This window comes from Bos taurus, chromosome 15 (genome assembly GCF_002263795.3).
Source record: "Bos taurus isolate L1 Dominette 01449 registration number 42190680 breed Hereford chromosome 15, ARS-UCD2.0, whole genome shotgun sequence".
NCBI lineage: Eukaryota > Metazoa > Chordata > Mammalia > Artiodactyla > Bovidae > Bos > Bos taurus.
The window spans coordinates 80,931,678-80,952,604 of NC_037342.1; the positions used below are offsets into that span (position 1 = coordinate 80,931,678).

At 49.8% G+C, this 20,927-nt stretch overlaps 3 protein-coding genes across 5 annotated transcripts; 2 read left to right on the plus strand and 1 right to left on the minus strand.

Annotated features, from left to right (window-relative positions):
- Positions 1-504: 504 nt before the first annotated feature.
- On the minus strand, positions 505-9,101 carry MED19 (mediator complex subunit 19). The gene is made up of 5 exons (NM_001105348.1): positions 8,857-9,101; positions 2,967-3,223; positions 1,751-1,847; positions 1,346-1,440; positions 505-1,254 (listed from the first exon to the last, which is right to left on the minus strand). The coding sequence occupies exons 1-5, from the start codon at positions 9,071-9,073 to the stop codon at positions 1,186-1,188; spliced, it is 735 nt and encodes a 244-aa protein (NP_001098818.1). The 5' UTR covers positions 9,074-9,101; the 3' UTR covers positions 505-1,185.
- Positions 9,102-9,496: 395 nt separating this feature from the next.
- Positions 9,497-18,193, plus strand: TMX2 (thioredoxin related transmembrane protein 2). Of its 2 annotated transcripts, none has more exons than XM_005200957.3 (8): positions 9,497-9,720; positions 14,628-14,688; positions 14,921-15,034; positions 15,794-15,870; positions 16,095-16,201; positions 16,373-16,438; positions 16,518-16,647; positions 17,340-18,193. In XM_005200957.3, the coding sequence occupies exons 1-8, from the start codon at positions 9,532-9,534 to the stop codon at positions 17,484-17,486; spliced, it is 891 nt and encodes a 296-aa protein (XP_005201014.1). In that variant the 5' UTR covers positions 9,497-9,531; the 3' UTR covers positions 17,487-18,193.
- Positions 18,194-19,241: 1,048 nt separating this feature from the next.
- SELENOH (selenoprotein H) lies at positions 19,242-20,881 on the plus strand. 2 transcript variants are annotated; one of them, NM_001164092.1, is made up of 4 exons: positions 19,242-19,513; positions 19,591-19,736; positions 19,846-19,975; positions 20,697-20,881. In NM_001164092.1, the coding sequence occupies exons 1-3, from the start codon at positions 19,389-19,391 to the stop codon at positions 19,944-19,946; spliced, it is 372 nt and encodes a 123-aa protein (NP_001157564.1). In that variant the 5' UTR covers positions 19,242-19,388; the 3' UTR covers positions 19,947-19,975; positions 20,697-20,881. The 2 variants fall into 2 exon arrangements, with proteins under 2 accessions (NP_001157564.1, NP_001308256.1); NM_001321327.1 differs by having other exon boundaries at positions 19,846-19,950.
- Positions 20,882-20,927: the final 46 nt, after the last annotated feature.

Sequence of the window (20,927 nt, forward strand, 5' to 3'; positions counted from 1 at the left end):
GAGTGGTTTTCCATCTGCTACTCTAGGATCAACCCTGGGGCTCATCCCAGTGGATTTCAGCCATGCCACGCTGGGCTTAGGTCAAGACGACATCGGCTGGGGCTCTCGTGGTAGCTTCTGCTTGCCTGGCCTGCTGCAAACACTGAAGGGATTTACTTTACCTTGTTCAGTCACTTGGTCGCATCGGACTCTCTTCGACCCCTTGAACTGCAGCATGCCATACTTCCCTGTCCTCCACTGTCTCTCCAAGTTCACTCAAAGTCACGTCCATGAGTCAGTGATGCCACCCAACCAACCCTCTCGTCCTCTGCTGGTCCCTTCTCTTGCCCTCAATCTTTCCTAGCATCAGCATCTTTTCCACTGAGTTGGCTCTTTGCATCAGGTAGCCAAAGATTTGGGAGCTCGCTAGTTTAGGCTGCCTTTTGTTGTCTTAGAAGCTTAGATAGGCATTCACATCAGCCAAATAATTTCACTGTCTTAAGGAGTGACAAAAATCAAAAGTAGTTCTTATTATAAAGAGAATCATTTACCTTTGCTTGCAAGAAATTTATTTTTTTTAAAAAAACCACAGGGTTGACCAAGAAGCAACCTTGCTGAAATTCACTTCTTGGGTGCTCGCTCCATCAACTACCGAGTTGCCACATGAACTGACCTAGGACACAGCCGGCCTTAAGCAGGAAGGTCACCCAGGCACTAGCTGGCAACCTTAGAGACAGGGAGGTAACGAGCCTGGGGCAGGAAGGCGTCGGCGCACTCCGCTTCTGGACCCTGCTCCCCGGTCTCGGGCGGCTGCCCCACCTGCTGAGGAGACCATCCCATGCAAGGTCCGAGCCCCCTCAGACCTCAGCACACCTTGGCTTATACCCTGACTCCCACGGAAAGGCACTTACCTCCTGACAGGCAGCCACGCTTCAGCCAGTTTGATAAATGCAATTTTAAGAGAATAAAAATCCTAACAAATCAGACCAAGTCCTACATCAGACAAACTGCACACAAGAGGTGAACAGAAAGCTTCCTGGGAGGGGAAGAGGTGTCCGCGAGAAAGCGAGGCGGGTGGAGGCCGCCGGGAGCCCAGCCTGTCCCTGTAGGCTCCTCCGGCTGACCGGCTTCCATCCCTGCACCCGGCGCTGACCCGGGCCGCCTCCAGCCCAGCAGGGAAGTCCTCCTGGCAGGGTCCGCCGGCCCTTAGCGGAGGCTGCTGCTGCTGCTGGCCTGAGAGCTGCCCATCCCAGGGTGCTCTGGGCTGTGTCGGTTCTGGAAGGAAAGGAGGGCAGAGGAAGAGGAGGGACCTCTACCGAGGGCCCGACAGGGACTCACGGGCCGCCGCCACAGGCTCCTACCGCACCTTCTTCTTCTTCTTTTCTTTCTTCTTCCTCTTCCGCTCAGGGTCCTCTTCTTTTTTCTTTTTCTTCTTCTTGTGATCTGAATCAGACGGCGTCTCTGGGGGGGATACGAGGTGCCCGTCACGGGTCGGGCCCCAAATTCTGCACGCTAGAGCTCTGGGATGTGAGGAAAACCCCTAGTCCAGGGCGCTGCTTCTCTCCGCGCAACCAGGACGCGTTCAGAGGCTCCGCTGAAGCCCCGGCCCGAGTTCCCGCCTGCCCGGGGGGCTGCATTATGTCAGCTTTTTCTCTAAGGAGAAGCTGGGAGTCCAGGGCTCATGAGGAACTTAACTGAGCTTTTAACTGAGGAAGGTCAAACCAGACTCAGAGCATGTGGCTTTCCAGCTTGGAAGACAACAGCTTCTTACCTGGGGGGACGGGGTCCTGGGTGCGGCTCTGCTTGTGCTTCTGCTTATTCTTCTTCTTAGGCGGCTGAATATGCATCAGGCGGCACTGCTCCGGCAACTGAAGGAGCCGAAGGAAGGGCTGAGTGACCAGCGGGCGGAAACCCCCTTCCCGTCATCTGCTCTGCTCCCATCACCTGCTCTGCGCAGTATGTTAGGTACAGACGTGGGGAGGACCACCATCGTGAAGCCTTCGGGCCTCCGTCCCTAGCCCCACCTCCCCAGGAGGGCACGCACCGGGCCTCCCCTCTGCCCCTCTCCTCCCCAGGAGGGCACGCACTGGCCTCCCCCCTGCCCCTCTCCTCCCCAGGAGGGCACGTACTGGGCCTCCCCCCTGCCCCCCTCCTCCCCAGGAGGGCACGCACCGGGCCTCCCCTCTGCCCCTCTCCTCCCCAGGAGGGCACGCACCGGGCCTCCCCTCTGCCCCTCTCCTCCCCAGGAGGGCACGCACCGGGCCTCCCCTCTGCCCCTCTCCTCCCCAGGAGGGCACGCACCGGGCCTCCCCCCTGCCCTCTTCCTCCCCAGGAGGGCACGCAGCAGGCCTCCCCCCTGCCCCCCACCTCCCCAGGAGGGCACGCACCGGGCCTCCCCGCTGCCCCTCTCCTCCCCAGGAGGGCACGCACCGGGCCTCCCCCCTGCCCCCCTCCTCCCCAGGAGGGCACGCACCGGGCCTCCCCTCTGCCCCTCTCCTCCCCAGGAGGGCACGCACCGGGCCTCCCCCCTGCCCCCCACCTCCCCAGGAGGGCACGCACTGGCCTCCCCCCTGCCCCTCTCCTCCCCAGGAGGGCACGTACTGGGCCTCCCCTCTGCCCCCCTCCTCCCCAGGAGGGCACGCACCGGGCCTCCCCCCTGCCCCCCACCTCCCCAGGAGGGCACGCACTGGCCTCCCCCCTGCCCCTCTCCTCCCCAGGAGGGCACGTACTGGGCCTCCCCTCTGCCCCCCTCCTCCCCAGGAGGGCACGCACCGGGCCTCCCCTCTGCCCCTCTCCTCCCCAGGAGGGCACGCACCGGGCCTCCCCCCTGCCCTCTTCCTCCCCAGGAGGGCACGCAGCAGGCCTCCCCCCTGCCCACCTCCTCCCCAGGAGGGCATGCACCGGGCCTCCCCTCTGCCCCTGTCCTCCCCAGGAGGGCACGCACCGGGCCTCCCCCCTGCCCCCCTCCTCCCCAGGAGGGCACGCACCGGGCCAGTGTGCAGGCGGAAGCCAGCCAGCATGGTCCCTGTGATGGGATTGAAAGAGCCCCCAAGGATAGGGGGCTTCTCAATGAGGGAGCGCAGGCTGCTGTTGTCATGGGAACCAGGCAGATCAATCATCCCGGGTAGGTCGGGCAGGAAGTTACTCAGCTTCTCCTTCACTTTCTTCCCACAGAATTTATTATAGGCATGCTCCAGGTTGTAGTGTGTGATCAGGTTAGTGCTGCCTGTCAGCTCCGTGCTGCCTGGAGGATACAGGGAGAAGAGAAAGGAGAAGAATCAGTTCCAAGAGCTGTTGTGTAGCTGTTCAGTCGCGTCTGACTCTGCGACCCCTGTCCTTCACTATCTCCCGGAGTTTGCTCAAATTGATGTCCACTCAGTTGGTGATGCCATCCAACCATCTCATCCTCTGTAGCCCTCTTCTCCTGCCCTCAATCTTTCCCAGCATCAGGGTCTTTTCCAAAAATAAAGATTTTTTTTTTAATTCACTGACCTAGAAGGGAAAGTGAAAGACTATATTTTAACCTAAATAAGGAATCTTTAAATTAGAATTGCCAATAAAGAAAAGTTATTTTTGAGTAAGAAATAGCAAGAATAAATAACACATAACAAACACTAAAAATACTATACTATAGAATGGTAGGTTGGAATGAGGAGAAAAAATAGGCAAAAATCCAAATAGGGCAGTGGTGGAAACCGCTTTAACCCAATCAAGGAGACAGTCTAACCAGAGTAATAACATACAGTGCTTATAATCTGTGCTAAACATTGCTCTGTGTTTCATCAATATGCTAATGAGAAGTTAATACTTCTGGCTGTGACTAGAATAATTTAACTTCACAGCTCAGCTACAACCATGCTTAAGGCCGACTATTACAGTACTCTTGCTTGGAAAATCCCATGGACGGAGGAGCCTGGTAGGCTGCAATCCATGGGGTCGCTAAGAGTCGGACAGGACTGAGCGATTTCACTTTCACTTTTCACTTCCATGCACTGGAGAAGGAAATGGCAATCCACTCCAGTGTTCTTGCCTGGAGAATCCCAGGGACGGGGGAGCCTGGTGGGCTGCCGTCCATGGGGTCGCACAGAGTCGGACACGACTGAAGTGACTTAGCATAGCATAGCATAGCATAGCATTACCCAGTGGTGAGTGTCTTGCTTCCTTTTTTTTTTAAACTAGCAAGAAACTCCAGTCACCTTTACAGAGAAAAACAGATTTTTCTAGCTACTGCTGGTAACTTTTGTTACCACCATCTTTATTCTTCCTATAATACCAGATATGATAGCTCTGCCTAGAAGAAAGAAATGTCTGATTAGAAGTTGGGCAACTAAAATTATAATCCTGTATATGCCTGTTTCTGCTTATCTATGGAAGCTATCATAATGTTAAACTTAATGTTTAAAAAAAAAAACAATGTTTTTTCAAGGTTCAAATGAAAACATATTGAAAAGTATAAAGTCTGTAAGTAGAAGGCATCATCAGTATAAACATTTCATGGCTGACTTTTTTCAAAGAATTGCTGTTGTTGCTGTTCAGTCACTAAGTCGTGTCCAACTCTTTGAGACCCTGTGGACCACAGCACGCCAGACTCCCCTGTGCTTCACTGTCTCCTGGAGTTTGCTCAGACTCATGTCCATCGAGTCAGCGATGCGTCCAACTATCTCACCCTCTGCCGCCCTCTTCTCTTGTCCCTTCAGTCTTTCCCAGCATCAGGGTCTTTTCCAATGAGTTGGCTCTTTCCATCAGGTGGCCAAAGTATTGGAGCTTCAGCTTTAGCGTCACTCCTTCCAACGAATATTCAGGGTTGATTTCCTTTAGGATGGACTGGTTGGATCTCCTTGCAGTCCAAGGGACTCTCAAGAATCTTCTCCAACACCACAGTTCAAAAGCATCAACTCTTTGGTGCTCAGCCTTCTTTATGTCCAACTCACATCCATACATGACCACTGGAAAAACCACAGCTTTGACTAGACTAGACAGACCTCTGTCAGCAAAGTGATGTCTCTGCTTTTGGGTACACTGCCTAGGTTTGCCACAGCTGTCCTTCCAAGGAGCAAGTGCCTTTTAATTTCATGGCTGCAGTCACCATCTGCAGTGATTTTGGAGCTCAGGAAAATAAAATTTGTCACTGCTTCCACTTTTTCCCCTTCTATTTGCCATGAAGTGATGGACTGGATGCCACAATCTTCGTTTTTTTGAATGTTGCATTTCAAGCCAGCTTTTTCACTCTCCTCTTAGTAATTTAACAAGGGTCCAGTGGTGAGAGTAGAAGTATCTAACCTACAACTTCACAGTCTAGTTATGATGAACACGCGGGGTCCAAATGACAGAAGTGACTTGCTTATAACCATTCACTTGAGAAAACTCAGCTTCTGAGCTATCAGCCCACCGAGAGCTGAGAAAAATGCCTTGTTCACTCATGTGTCACCGGTGCTCCATAAACATTAAATGAACACGCTATTTTCCCTCCCTGTTGACAGGCCTTACCCTATTCTGTTGCGCTGTCTTCTGCGCCAGCTGTTGCTGAAGAATGGGCAGGAGGCTCAGGGGCCCAGTGCTTCTCATATCAGCACTGCCTCCTTCCGTTTCCCCACTCTGTGCTTTTTCTAAATTCTTTAACCTAAAAGAGTCCATCCGATGTTCTGTTTTGCCCATCAGTTCTATGAAGATGATTTATAAATCTCTCTCCTCAGTCCTGATTCCACTCCTGAAAACTAATCTTCCATTTCCAACATTCTCTTAATTCATTGCAGATTCATTTTTTTTTTTGGCTGCACCAGGAGGCTTATGGGATTGTAGCTCCCTGACCGTGGATCAAACCCCTTGCAGAAGCACGGCACCCTGACCACCGGACTGTCAGGGGATTCCGTGGACTCTGTACCTCCGAATCTCCCCACCTCACTCGTGGTTCCTTTATTTTAGTACCTGGCACCCATATTCTCCAGATACCTTTCGAAGCTGTACTCAGTTCAAAAATCTTAATGGTTTCCCATTCCCTCAGGAAAAAGCTCAAATTCCTTCGACTTACATTCGTGGTTGAACGTATAAACGTCTTACTGAAACATCACTAGCTGGAATCAAGACTGCTAGGATAAAGAGCAACAACCTCAGATAGATGACACCACTCTAATGGCAGAAAGTGAAGAAGAACTACAGAGCCTCTTGATGAGGGTGAAAGAGAGTGAAAAAGTTGGCTTAAAACTCAGCACTGAAAAAACTAAGATCATGGCATCAGGTCCCATCACTTCATGGCAAATAGATGGAGAAACAACGCAGACAGTGACAGACTTATTTTCTTGGGCTCCAAAATCACTGCAGATGGTGACTGCAGCCATGAAATTAAAAGACGCTTACTTCTTGAACGGAAAGCTATGATAAACCTAGACAGCATTTTAAAAAAGCAGAGACATTTTGCTGATAAAGGTCCGTACAGTCAAAGCTATGGACGTGGGATGAACTGAAAGACGTCCCCGAGACTAACGTCTAAAATGACTTGATCTCCACCTCCTCAAACTTGTTCTTTCCTGACCTCAGCACTACCATCAACCCTGTTATTCAAGCCAAAAATTCGAAATCATCCTCAATTCCTCTCTCCTCCACTTCTATATTCAATCCTTCATTCCTGTCAGTTCTACCTCTAACATTTATCCTGCATCCATTTACTTCTTTCCTCCATTGCTATCGCCTAGTCCAAACCATCTCTTTCCTGGACCACTAAGCAGTAACATCACTGAAAGGGGGATTTTTGCACAAACTAACGCGATAATTAATTCAGCTATTTCACCACCACTTTGCGACCCCATGGACTATAGCTTACCAGGCTCCTCTGACCATGGGATTTTCCAAGCAATAGTACTGGAGTGGATTGCCATTTCCTTCTCCAGGGGATCTTCCCAACCCAGAGATCGAACCCGGGTCTCCTGCATTGTAGACAGACGCTTTACCGTCTGAGCCACCAGGGAAGTCCTTTGCATTATTACATTCAATAATTACAGCTGACACACCTGTAAAGTCTTCTCCAGCACCATGAGTTTCATTTGCACTTTCCGAATCAGAAAACAATCACTAAGGTTTTTTGTCTCTTTGTTGGTCTAATAGTTACATCGTCTGAATCAGAACTATATTCGGAACAACTATCATCTTCTGAAACACTAGTAAATATGTTGCTTGGACAATAAGAGAACGTATCTGCATAAAATTCACTGAAAAAATTTTCTTCACTCAAAATTTCATGATGTGTCACTTTTTAAAATTTTATGAAAATAAACTTGTGTTTATAAGGTGCACAAGGCTGGAATAAAAACCTAACAGAGCAAAATGCAAATGATAATGTCAATGATAAGTTGTATACTGAATCCTTGATCAATTTTAAGCGTTAACAACTTCCCACAGTGATGTTAATGGTTTCACTCTCTAAAAAATGTATTGACATGTTTCTGGTCAATACTACGTTAAAATCTAAATGTGTAATACAGGCCTCTGCCTACCACTCTCACTTTATCTCCTATCACTCCTCTGTTCACTTTACTGGAGTCCAGCTGATCTTCTGTCCCTCAAACATTACAAGATTTTTCTCACATTGGGGCTGTTGATTTCAATTTTTTTTTTGTATCCAGTTATCCCTTCTCCCACTCATGAATGGCTAGCTCTTTCTCTGCGCTTACATTTTAACTCTAAAGTAACCTACTCAGAGAGAGCTTCTCTGATCACTCTAGCTAAAGCAGCTGCTGCTGCTGCTAAGTCGCTTCAGTCGTGTCTGACTCTGTGCGACCCCATAGACGGCAGCCCACCAGGCTCCCCCGTCCCTGGGATTCTCCAGGCAAGAACACTGGAGTGGGTTGCCATTTCCTTCTCCAATGCATGAAAGTGAAAAGTGAAAGTGAAGTCGCTCAGTCCTGTCCTACCCTCAGCGACCCCATGGACTGCAGCCTACCAGGCTCCTCCGTCCATGGGATTTTCCAGGCAAGAGTATTGGTGTGGGGTGCCATTGCCTTCTCAGTTCCGTTCCCTTAAATCTTTATCACATTTTTTTTTTCCTACAGCCATAACTGCTATGCGATTTCACCCTGTACCTTTTGCCTCCTCCATGGGCACGTAAACTCCCAAACAGGCAAGGATATTGTCAGCCTTGTTCACAGCTGTATCTTCAGTGTACAGTACCCCTTGGTACACAGAATAGGTGCTCAACGAAATATTTTTTGAATGAAAGAATCTGGTCCAATTCTATTCACTTGTTCCAACAGATGAGGAAAGAATCTGGTCCAGTTCTATTCACTTGTTTCCAGGCCCAGAGAAAAAAGGCAACAAACCAACAGGAAGTTGGAAGCAGATGAGGAACTAGGTCCGCAAGGATGTTAAATCAGGACTCTCAAATTCCAAACTCGAACCCTGGGTGCTTTTTCAGAGTTAGCCGCTCAGTCGTGTCCAACTCTCTGAGACCCCATCGACTGTAGCCCGCCAGGCTGTTCCGTCCATGGAATTTTCCAAGCAGGGATACTGGAGTGGGTAGCCTTTCCCTTCTCCAGGGGATCTTCCCGCCTGAGGGCTCAAACCCCGGTCTCCCGCATTGCAGGCGAATTCTTTACCATCTGAACCACCAGAGTAATTTTTAGGGAGTCACAAAACCACCGTCAGGGTCAGAGGCAGGGCGGAGCGTGAAAGGCGGCCACAGAGCCCCATTCTTCTCATTCCCAGTCCATCCCGAGAATTCCTGTCGTGCCTTTGGCCGTGAATTCGCAGTCCTTTCCGACACGGAGTTCCGAAATCTCCGAACCCGCCGCCCGGGCTACCCCTCACCTCCCTTGGCGTCTAGGAGCCACGCCCAGCCCCACCTCGCGGCGATCAGATTGGCCGGCTTCGGCCGCGCCTCGGACTCACCTGGCAGCTCCCTCATTAGGTAGAAGGGGCCGCAGCCTGCCGCCGACTTGTCGCTCCCGGGAGGGGCCGAGGCGGCGGTCGGGGGCGGGGCCGGACCAGGCCCCCCGCCCGGAGGCGGCGGCGGCGGAGGGGGCGGCTTCCCGGGTCCGAAGCCGAGTGCCGCTGGGGGAGGTGGCGGGTCAGCCTGGGCCCCGAACAGCGCCGTGAAATTCTCCATCGTCCCCTCCGCCCCAGCGCCGTCCCGGTGTCTGGCGTTATGATTCTCATTGGTTAATCTTTTCACCGGGTACTGCCCTTTTCCTCCAGGAGCCGTTTACCATTGGACTGCCTCTGGCCCTGCCTACCTTCTTCCGGCAACGACATCCGTCGCCTTCTGAGAACGTTCCGGAAATACTCCTTAACTTCATTAAATTTTCCGAGGCCTCCGCTCGCAACAATCGCTTGAAACCAATGAAATGACTTAGGTAGAAAAAGCGACAGTTAGGTTAGCCAATAACATATCAAACCCCTTTCTCACCTTCCTTACCTGCCGTAGGGGCCAATCAGAGATCTAGTTCCGGGTCCAGAGGCGGGGCATCTGACACTTGGCCCAATGGAAACCTTCAATGGTGAGAGAGGCGGGACCAGACCTACGGAAGCCGAAGAGAGCGGCCGGCGCCTCAGGGGGCCGGAAAGATGGCGGTCCTAGCGCCTTTGATTGCTCTCGTGTATTCGGTCCCGCGACTTTCACGATGGCTGGCCCGACCTTACTACTTTTTGTCAGCCCTGCTCTCTGCTGCCTTCCTACTCGTGAGGAAGCTGCCCCCTGTCTGTGAAAGTCTCCCCACGCAACGCGAAGACGGCAACCCGTGTGACTTTGACTGGGTGAGCGACCCCCTCCTCGGGACCCCACGACCTTGACTGTCCCCGCCCTGGTGGTCGCAGCCGGGAGCCCCGAGGCTGGCCGTTTTGAGAACGCCTCAGGTTCCGGGCCTCTTAGCGGACTTGACAGACTACTAAGAGTGTAGGGCGTGGATTGTTATCCAGCCTAAACCTCCTCTGGTTTAGGGTGGGAAAGCAGCCGGTTAGCTCGCCCAACAGTCTAAGCCTTCTGCCTTTTGAGTCCAAGCTCCTTCCCACCGCCCAGTCCATGCTCGACCAGAGTCCTCCCCAAACTGGGCACTCGCACTCTCCTCCAGTGTTGCTCGTTAGTAAAGCCTGTTGAGGAACCAGTGAGTTGTACAAGGCAAGTAGTATCTCTGGTATTCTCGTTTCATTGATGAAGAAACGGATCTTGGCGTGGTTAGGAGATTCGTCCAAGGTCACACAACTAGTGAGCGACGAGGATTTGCAACCAGTCTTCAGCCATGGTAACAGCACACAGCCGTTTCTTAAAATTAAGTTAACAGTCTCACAGGGCGGACTGTGTGCTGGGCTCTGTGCCGCATACTGCCGGATGTAAAAATAAATAAAATTGTTAGGCCTATGGAAATGGAATTGTAAAAAAAAAAAAAAAAAAAAAAACGTAAAGAAATCCGTCTCAAGCCTCTTGCAGTCCTCCCTGAACTGGAATGGAGGGACCACTCAGAAAAATAACTTGAGGGGCTTCCCTGGTAGTCCAGGGGTTAAGACTCTGTACTTAACTTGCAGGGGGCCTGGGTTCCATCGCTGGTCAGGGAACTAAGATTCTGCATGTTTTAAGGGGGAAAAAAAAAGTGTAAAATGAAGCTTTCTGCCCTCTGCTGAATAGCCACATACATGTACTGAGGAAAGACAGTCACCTGAGTTTTTGTCTTTTTTTCCCAAAGGCCCAAATGAGTCTTGAACTTTAACAGAACCTGCTTCCTTACTTTTTATTCTTCACACTTTTTCATACTCTATCCTTTCCCAGTGTTATTAATTAGCTCAGATGTAGCCATCTTCTTCAAAAGATCCTATTTTTATCTATCCCACTTTAACCAAAATAAGACTCAAACATGTAAGTGGATGGAAATAAAGATTTTTATAAAAGGGACTTTTTATGCAATTAATTTCTCTGAATACTCTTCCCTAATTATATGCAAAATACTGGAAGGTGTTATGTTTTCTTTTTACTCTGTTATTTTTTTTAACTATATAGTACTCATAACTGTTTGTCTTCCTGGAAAATCTGTGTTTTACTCATTTAGCCTGGTGATTTGGAAGTTACAGTATTAAGGTAGATAGTGTTAGCAAGGATGTGACTTCCCTGGTGGCTCAGCAGTGAAGAATCTACTTGCCAGTGCAGAGACTAGGGTTTGATCCCTGGGTTGGGAAGATCCTCTGCAGAAGGAAATGGCAACCCACTCCAGTATTCTTGCCTGGGAAATCTCATGGACAGAGGAGCCTGGCAGGCTTCAGTACATGGGGCTGCAAAGAGTCAGACAGGACTGAGTGTGTAAGCACATACACCCACAACCTTTGAATTTGAATAAGGGCCAAGTATTAGATAACAACAAGGAAGTAGTATTAATTTTGTTAGATATGATAATGGTATTTTAGTTTAAGAAAGAAGTTCTTATCTGTAAGCAGTATGTACTGAAATCTTTATAGTCAAAATGATACAGTTGCAATTTGCTTTTAAGTTTCTTCAGCAAAAGAAATGGGTAGTGTAGATGAAATATTTTGCCATATTGGCAAAATATTATTATTGAAACTGAGTATTAGGGGTTTACTAAGGTATTGTAGGAGGCGGAAGATAATTTTCCCTTTGCTCTTCTGAGGTCTTGCCTGAGACTACTGTAATAAAAGACAGATTGAAGTCAATTAAAATACAAACACATTTATTAACATGTGTAACTTATGTACAAGGGAGATACCCAGGGAAAAATCAGTGACAAAGAGGCTTAGAATTCCAGCTTATATGGCATCTTCAACAAAGAACAATAGATTTGTGGAGAAATGACAGGATGAAGAAGGAAGGAGTTTTAGGTTTGCAGGAGCTGAAAATTGGAAAGGTAAACTGATGGTAGATAAAGGCGAGTTTGTTACAGTAGATCCCTCTGGCGCTATCTCCAGGCTGATAGCATCTAAAGTTATCTCCCCTGATTAGTTTTGTCCTTGGTAAAGAAGGTAAATTTTTGTCCTACTCTTAGACACGTAAGGGAAGGGCATGGAGCTTTTCTTTATTTTACTTCTCATCAGTTGCCTTTAGACTCAAAATAATCCTTATGCCAAAATGGCGTACTTGGGAGTGGCGTATTCTGCCACCCTTCAGTATCCTCTCTGATTTGGTGTGTGTTTGAGAATTTCCTTAATAAAAAGTTTGAAACAGGGCTACGCTGGTTACTCAGTGGTAAAGAATCCACCTGTCAATGCAAGAGACACAGGTTTGATCCCCAGTCAGGAAGGATTCCACGTGGTGTGGCGCAGCTCAGCTGGTGCGCATAGCTACTGAGCCTGTGCTCTGGAGCCCGGGAGCCGCACTGCTTTCCTGAAGCCCACGTGCCCTAGAACTCCTGCTCTGCAATGAGGGGGCCACCCCAGTGAGAAGCCTGCTCACCCCCATGAGGGAAAAGCCCGCCTAGCAACAAAGGCCCGGCACAGCCAAAAACAAGTAAAGATAAAATTAGCTTTAAAAAAAAGTTTAAAACGGTGAATAAACAAGCAAACAACCAAGGGAGCTCTTGTTTATGCAGTTATTCTGGAACCCAGTCTCGTCCTGTCTCCTACTGATGGCCTTAAGATCATCCCAGCACCATGCCAGCAGGTGGAGAAAGAAAGCTGTCCTGCAAGGATGTGCATCCCCTTTCTTAACTGCCTGGGCACAGAAGTGGTGCGTCACTTCTGCTCACAGTGCGTTTAGGAGTGCTGGTCACACAGTTCTCCCTAGATGCAGTATGTCCAGGAGAAGAAGGAAGTAAGGTTTGGAGTATACATGGCTGGTCTTTACCACAGACGCATTCTGTCTTTAGAGTATATTCCTTTTAGTCCTGTCTTTGGTCTCCTGATTGGGCATAATTCTCTTTTAAATCTTTGCATAATTATAAAAGCCACTTTTTTTAAAAAATTTTATTTTATTTTTAAACTTTACGTAATTGTATTAGTTTTGCCAAACATCAAAATGAATCCATCACAGGTATACATGTGCTCCCCCTCCTGAACCCTCCTCCCTCCCCATACCATCCCTCCAGGTCGTCCCAGTGCACCAGCCCCAAGCATCCAGTATCGTGCCTTGAACCTGGACTGGCATCTCGTTTCATACGTGATATTTTACATGTTTCAATGCCATTCTCCCAAATCTTCCCACCCTCTCCCTCTCCCACAGAGTCCATAAGACTGTTCCATACATCAGCGTCACTTTTGCTGTCTCGTACACAGGGTTATTGTTATCATCTTTCTAAATTCCATATATATGCGTTAGTATACTGTATTGGTGTTTTTCCTTCTGGCTTACTTCACTCTGTATAATAGGCTCCAGTTTCATCCACCTCATTAGAACTGATTCAAATGTATTCTTTTTAATGGCTGAGTAATACTCCATTGTGTATATGTACCACTGCTTTCTTATCCATTCATCTGCTGATGGACATCTAGGTTGCTTCCATGTCCTGGCTATTATAAATTTAAAGCCAGTTTCATTCTTGAAAACTCTTCCTAATTTCTACTCGGGTGGAATATTTATTAAGGTCTGTCATATTTCCTACCTACACCCCCCGCCCCACACATTCAATGTCCATTTCTAAATCCAGTCAGTTGCTTTTTGTTGGAGATTGAGGCTAAAAACCTAGGTCCCTGATTGCCAGCCGTAAATCACAGTTAATTGGTTCTGTCTGAAATAATGATTTGGATCCTGTATGACTAACAGAAAGGTATGGAACACCTCAAACCCTCCAGTCTACAGAAGGCCCTCCCCGTGTGCAATCTCTCACAAAGTCCTTGTTACTCTTCACTGCAGTCTTTACTCTTTGAAGTTTGCGTCTTTGTCATTTTCATTGTCTGTCTCACTTAACTCACATGCAACTTACCTTCTGGAAGGTGAGGACGAACAGCACACTAGTGGTACTGAAAGTCCCTCTGAGAGGTTTGAAGGGCCTCCTTCAGCTCTCAGGTTATATTCAAGGTGCATGGATTATCACTGAATATTAGGTGGAGAGGAATGTTTTACCTTAAAACCAAACAAATGGAATAACCATCTGTTGTACTGATGGGAATGATTGAGAAAGTTTACCAGGGAAAGTTATATTATACCAGAGTCATGCTGAGTTGATTGTAGTATCTTACAGTTTTACACCATATACTTTATATAACTGTTTCATACTTCTTATCTTCTTTAATCCTCAGTTAGGGAAGCCCGTGCTCCCAGGTGAAGTACTTTGCTGAAAGGCAACAGGCAGTTTGTGGTAGCGGTAGAATTGGAGCCTGGATCTTCTGACTGGTGTTTTCCCCACTACCCCTTGTGCGTGCTAAGTCACTTCAGTTGTGTCTGACTCTTTTCGACCCCGTGGACGGTAGCCCTCTAGGCTCCTCTGTTCATGGGATTCTCCAGGCAAGAATACTGGAGTTGCCATGCCCTTCTCCAGGGGATTGTCCCAACCCAGGATTAAACCCGCCCCTCTGTGTCTCCTGCGTTGGCAGGTGAGTTCTGTACCACTAGCGCACCTGGGAAGCCAGCACTGCTGCTTAGCTGAGTCCTGTCATTTCTCTACTGTTAGCATTCCCAGTTTGGATCTTCGTTCATTTTTTCTCTGTTGGTTTGTATCACATATTTGGCTCCCTTGGTCACCCAAATCGTTTCCATTCATGCCATTCCTGACGCTCTGATTCTGTTCCAGAGAGAAGTGGAGATCCTGATGTTTCTCAGCGCCATCGTGATGATGAAGAACCGCAGGTCCAGTAAGTGTGGTTTCCCGCAGTTCAGACCAAGGACCTCCGGAGTCTTCCCCTCATGTTATGAGAGGGGCATAACTTGGTGAACTTGTCCCTCATTCTCTGCCAAGGCTGAATTTGCCCTTAGACTTTTATCCTCTCCCCCCTCTCCCGTTTCAAAGTATTCCAAGGAGAGGGACAAATAATAGAACATGGGAGCACGCAGCCCAGCCTGACCTCTGACATCTTTGTGTTTCAGTCACCGTGGAACAGCATGTAGGCAACATCTTCATGTTTAGTAAGGTGGCCAATGCGATTCTTTTCTTCCGCCTGGATATCCGTATGGGCCTGCTTTATATCACACTCTGCATAGGTAAGGAGAGTGTAAGACTTGGTTGTGGGAACCAAATTCCAGCACCAAACCAGTTTCTCCATACCTGTCTTCCATAGCTTATAACCAATTAACTGTGAGACTCAGATGGTGAGAACCTACAGAGATTGTATTTTAAGAGGAAGGGAATGTGTCTGTGTATGTCTACAAAACGCAGTCTTTGGTACTTGGAATCTTTGGGTTGGTTTGAAAGTAAATCCCCTACTCAAGGCCTTATATGTTTTCTGTGCTGACTTAACATGCACAACATGAGAGCTGCAAGGTAAGTTTTAATTGGGGGAAAACGAGGCCTGCAGGCTGGGAGGCAGCACCTCAGTTAGCTCTGAGGAACTGGTCCAGAGAGGTGGGAGGAAAGGACAGTGTGTATTTGATTTTGGCGAAGGGGGGAGTACATGCACTCAGCATATGTTTTTATAGAAAGTGTGTGCTAGTCTCATGAAGCTTTCTGCCAGTCACGAGAAACCGTTGTCACCATAAAGAATCTTGGTGCTTTTCTAGATGTGAGGAGATGCACGAATTGAGCTCATAAAATTGGCTCCTGAGAATATTTAACTATCGGAAGACCCGTACTGCCAGTTTTTCCCTGAGCGCAGGGCGCCTCGTTTCTGCTCTGCACCCTGAGCTCCTTCAGAGGGTGTTGAAGGTCGGCAGCTGCGGGCGCGTGTGACTTAATCCTTACAGAGGTAGATGGCGAGTGCCACTTTGCAGTTAACACCTGTGACACCCTTTTTCTGTGTTTAGTGTTCCTGATGACCTGCAAACCCCCCCTGTATATGGGCCCTGAGTACATCAAGTACTTCAGTGACAAAACCATTGATGTGAGTACTCTTCTTCCCCGTTCCTGGGTGCCTTGGGGGTGATTTTGTCATTGCGCTCCCTACTCAGAGGAACAGCCGTGCTTCAGGATGGAAGTCAAGGGCACTGGTTCATTGTGGGGTCTACAGAGGTATGGGGAAGCCGAGATGAGGAGTTAGGTGCTAAAGTCTGAATCTTCCAGGAGCCGGTGTAATTCAGTTCACCGTTTCCTCTCTGTGTGTGGCAGGAGGAGCTGGAGCGGGACAAGAGGGTCACTTGGATCGTGGAGTTCTTCGCCAACTGGTCTAGTGACTGCCAGTCATTTGCCCCTATCTACGCTGACCTCTCGCTCAAGTGAGTGGGACAGAGGGAGGGGCGGTAGAAATTGTCCCTTCCCTCTCGTTGGTTTGCCCTTGGTTTTTGCACACTGCAACCAAAGGCACTCCTGCCCCACCCTCAGGTATCTGTGCCTCTGTTTCATTGATTCCTTCTCTCTCATCTTGTGAAACAATACATTCCTCCCAGATACAACTGTACGGGGCTGAATTTTGGGAAGGTGGACGTTGGACGCTACACTGACGTTAGTACACGGTATGTGAGGGCCTGGGCAGGGGCTCCCCTGGGGCGATACACGCAGATGCACTTACAGAGAACCTTCTGGATCCTGCAGGTACAAGGTGAGCACGTCACCCCTCACCAAGCAGCTGCCTACCCTGATCCTGTTCCAAGGTGGGAAGGAGGTTATGCGGCGGCCGCAGATCGACAAGAAGGGCCGGGCTGTCTCTTGGACGTTCTCGGAGGTACATGAGCGGGCAGGTGGTTCACAGGAGGTCAGTTTGGAGCGCACCCTGGGTTTGATTCCTAGTTCTGCTACTTGCCCACAAGCTTTGAGAGTGTGGACTGTTTATTAGGTCTCATTCATGGATTCACTCAGCAAATTATCCTACCACGTGCCAGACATTATAGCAGTAAGGAACGGTTATTAGTTAAGACTCAGTCTCGGTGGCTCTTACAGTCTGTTTCCTTGGCAGTAAATTGGAGAGGGTAACATTTGCTTACAGGTTTTGTTTTGCAGATTACATTAAATAATGTAGCTATAATTCTTGGCACAGTGACTGGCACATAATAGGTGAATATTAATTGACTTTTTCAGGTACCCCAAAAAAAGAGATCTGGGTTAGATTCCTGTCCTTTGCTTCCTCCCTTCCTAGACTGTGTAAATACAGTTGGCCTTTGCACAAACGAGTCAGAACTGTGTCGGTCTGCTCGTGTGGATGTTGTTCAATAGTAAAAACTACAGTGCTGCGCAGCCTGCGTGGTCGGCTGGAGCCGGACTGTGGTTGCAGAAGGCTGACTATAGTTATACATGGATTTTTGACTGCAAAAGGGTCGGTGCCCCAACCACACCCCTGTTCGACGGTCAACTGTACTTCTTCCCAGACACGACTCTCCCTTCCAGCTTGACCCTGATGCGTGTGTCCCTTTTGCACAGGAGAATGTGATCCGAGAATTCAACTTGAATGAGCTCTATCAGCGGGCCAAGAAGCTGTCAAAGGCTGGAGATAAGATCCCCGAGGAGCAGCCTGTGGCCGCTGTGCCTGCTGCCGTGCCAGATGAGGAGAGCAAGAAGGACAAATAGGACCCCTGCTCCAGTGCTTCCTCTCCTGTCAGTCCCCGGCACCTCAGGGGCCCTGCCCTTGTGTAACCACAAGCCTTGCCTGAGACCCGGGCCTTTTATTTATGTTTCCCCTGTTTGGCTATGCCTAGATGGGGAGGGTATCGCTTCTGACTTTTAAGAGGCATCCAGGGCAATGACAGGCACCCTCTCGGAAGGCCCCCACTGTTGCGGCCCGCTGTTTCACTGGAGGGAGGGAAAGATCTTGTCTGGTGGAGGGAGAAGGCTTGCCCTCCAAGCGGGGCCAGTGCGTCAGCCACCATGTGCTGCCCGACGTCTCCATCAGGCTCTGGTCTCATTCCTCACGGTGGCGCCACGCAGCCTACTTAGCCTAGATTAAACCCTAACAAACAGGCCAAGGTGCAGAGTTAGTGCTGAGATTTTCCCCTCAAGGAATCTTACTCCTTTAGGCCCTTCTGGCTTAGTCTGGCCTGTACTTAAAAAAGTGTAAGCCTGTGACCGGTCCCAAGGAAAAACCTTCAACCACAGACTTTTCTCTTTGAAGATTACTGAATAATCTACGTATTTTATGAAGATTGGGAAGAAGGGGAATAGAAGTTGGAGACTTCCTTTGTGTGGTGGGCCCTGGACGATGGCTCATTTAACCCTCCTGCATCCTCCCCACACCCAGTTGATGGTTTTGCACAATAAAGAGACTGAGAATTACTTTATTTTGCCTTTGTGTGTGATTCATGCATTACAAGTGGAAGTGTTGGTCGCTCCTGCATTAGAAAAGCCAGGCAATTGCAGAGGACTCTGCCATGTTCTTCATTTCAAAGGCCATCCTGATTAGCTCATCAGATGCTGCACACAGGTCCCCACACTGTGGACAGCTGCAGGTTTGGGTCTTCCCTCTGTTGGTGTTTAGTCGCTCAGTCATCCTATGGACTAGTCTGCCAGGCTCCTCCGTCCATGGCATTTCCTTGGCAAGAATACTGGAGTGGGTTGCCATTTCCTTTCTCCAGGGGATCTTCCCAACCCAGGAGCACACCCATGTTTCCTGCATTGGCAAGTGGATTCTACCACTTACCACCTGGGAAGCCCTTTTGAAGAGTAGCTATCCAACAGAACTGAAGAATCTACTAGATTATTATGATGACAATACAGACCTTAATGAGAGAGAAGGGGGAGGAAATGAGGGATGAGTAGGACTTAAGAAATCCCTGGGCATCTTTTCAAAATAGACATAGATAGGCTTGTCAAAATCTCAGGACCTTTGCATGCATTTAAAAATGTTCCTCAAATGGTGGTGATATTACTAACACCCTACTAACATCCCACTTGAAAATCAATGATGTAAACAAAATAGTAAATTTACTTTTATTCATATTAATGAAGGATCCTGAATGATTACCGACGTTAGATCTAAGCAATTAACTTGGAAGAAGCTCAAAATGAATTGGAGATATAATATTGGCTTGGCTTTAAAGACTAGGAAACAATCCAAGCTTCAAATCAAAACCTTGCACCCGTAACAAAGTTTACTTAACCCCAGAATTAAGCTGTACACTCGGTCTGGGACTGATCCGTGGGTCCCAGGAGCGAAGTTTTGGGTAGCAGTCCTGATGGACACCGTTCAAGCTGGCGCCGCGGTTACAGAAACGCCTGCGTGAAGACTTGTTTTCACAGCGACCCGGCCCCCAGCCAGGTGGTTGGGCGCGGCGCTCCGCACCTCCCCGCGTCTGCGCGCAGCGCGGCTTCGCCCGCGGCCCCGCCTCCAGACCACGTGTGCGCCCTGCGCCACGCTTGCCGCAGCTTAAGAGGTTTCACGTCGGGAGCTGAGTTCCTGGGCTGCGGTTCGGCGCTCGGAGCCGGGCTGGCCTGTGCCCGCGGCTGTGCCCTGTCCCCAGCCGGGCCCCAGGCGCCATGGCGTCCCGCGGGAGGAAGCGGAAGGCCGAGGCGGCGCTGGCCGCTGCGGCCGAGAAGCGGGAGAAGCCGGCCGGCGGCCAGGAAGGGGGAGTGGAGGGGCCGAGCGTCGTCATCGAGCACTGGTGAGCGGCCCGGGGCGCGGCGGGGCGCGGGCGCCGCAGGCCTGGGCCGGGCTCTGACCTCGCCCCTCTCCCCACAGCACGAGCTGACGAGTCTACGGGCGCAACGCCGCGGCCCTGAGCCAGGCGCTGCGCCTGCAGGCCCCCGAGCTGACGGTGAAGGTGAACCCCGCCAGGCCGCGGAGGGGCAGCTTCGAGGTGACGTTGCTGCGCGCCGACGGCAGCAGTGAGTGCGGGCCGGGCGCGGGGGCCTCCAGACCGCCGCCTCCCGGTGGCTTCGGGGAACGGCTGCAGGGTTCCATAGCCGTTGCGCTTCACGTGGCCTTTCTTCCCAGGCGCGGAGCTCTGGACGGGTCTTAAGAAGGGGCCCCCACGCAAACTCAAGTTTCCGGAGCCTCACGTGGTGCTGGAGGAGCTGAAGAAGTACCTTTCGTAGGGAGGTGGGGCAGAAGGCGTCTCGCTGAGGTTCGAGATGGCGAATGGCGGGGAGTGGGGCTGATCTTCGTGCGGCTGCTGGCGAAGCAGCCCTTCCTGTTAAACCCCCGATCCCCGATTTCACACAGGACGTAGGTTCTCCATGACTCGCTTCTGCTCTCGGGCTTTCCTCTAGTGGGAATACCTCTTCCCCTTTTTCCTGGTGGGAAATTGAAAGTCGCCCCACCCCCCCCTAAAAAAATTTCCTATTCAGTGTGCCCTTTGCTCCCTTTATGTTTCATTCCAGTGTCTCTGCGCTAAGTCGTGGAATGCCGTTGGTAATGTAAATGACTATGAGAATGCAAATTGTGACCTTAAAGGATGCAGAGAACTGTGTCCCTTGGAGTATGGGCCGATTTTCTGTTTTCTAAAAAAACAGCTCACTTTCCTGTAAACCCACCGATGCCCTCATTTGTGTGTGTGTTGATTCTCCCTGGCCAAATCTCTGTGTAGTTTCAGGTATGCCTACTGCCTCTTGTGTTAGCATATGCTGCCAGCCCTGCGTGGTGATGCCGGCACTCCTGGGCACAGAACCCGACCCTGTCTTTGTCCGAGTGCTGCAGACAGGGCTTTGGCATGTTGTCAGGCACTTGATGTTGAGTGAGATGGGGGCGGTGTGTGTGTACACCCCTTGAGCTGTGTCCAGTGGTGGAGGGCTGGCTAGGATTACCTGGATCCCTTCTCTAACTCTTTTCCTTTCTCCTTTTCACAGCCTCTGTCCCTGGTGATGTTGGAGCATTTATGACGGGACATGGCCAAACTTCAGTCATGTCCCTGAAGCTGTGGTTTCCTCCCCTCCAGAAATGAGGGTTCAGTTGTGAGGCAGTCCTCTAGTAAGACATTGAAAAGTTCTTGGATTTGGTTTAATAAAAATTAAAGGATTTGAGTTTACATAAAGCCTGAGTCCTGAAGTAAATTTATTAATATGGGAAGGGGTGCCCTA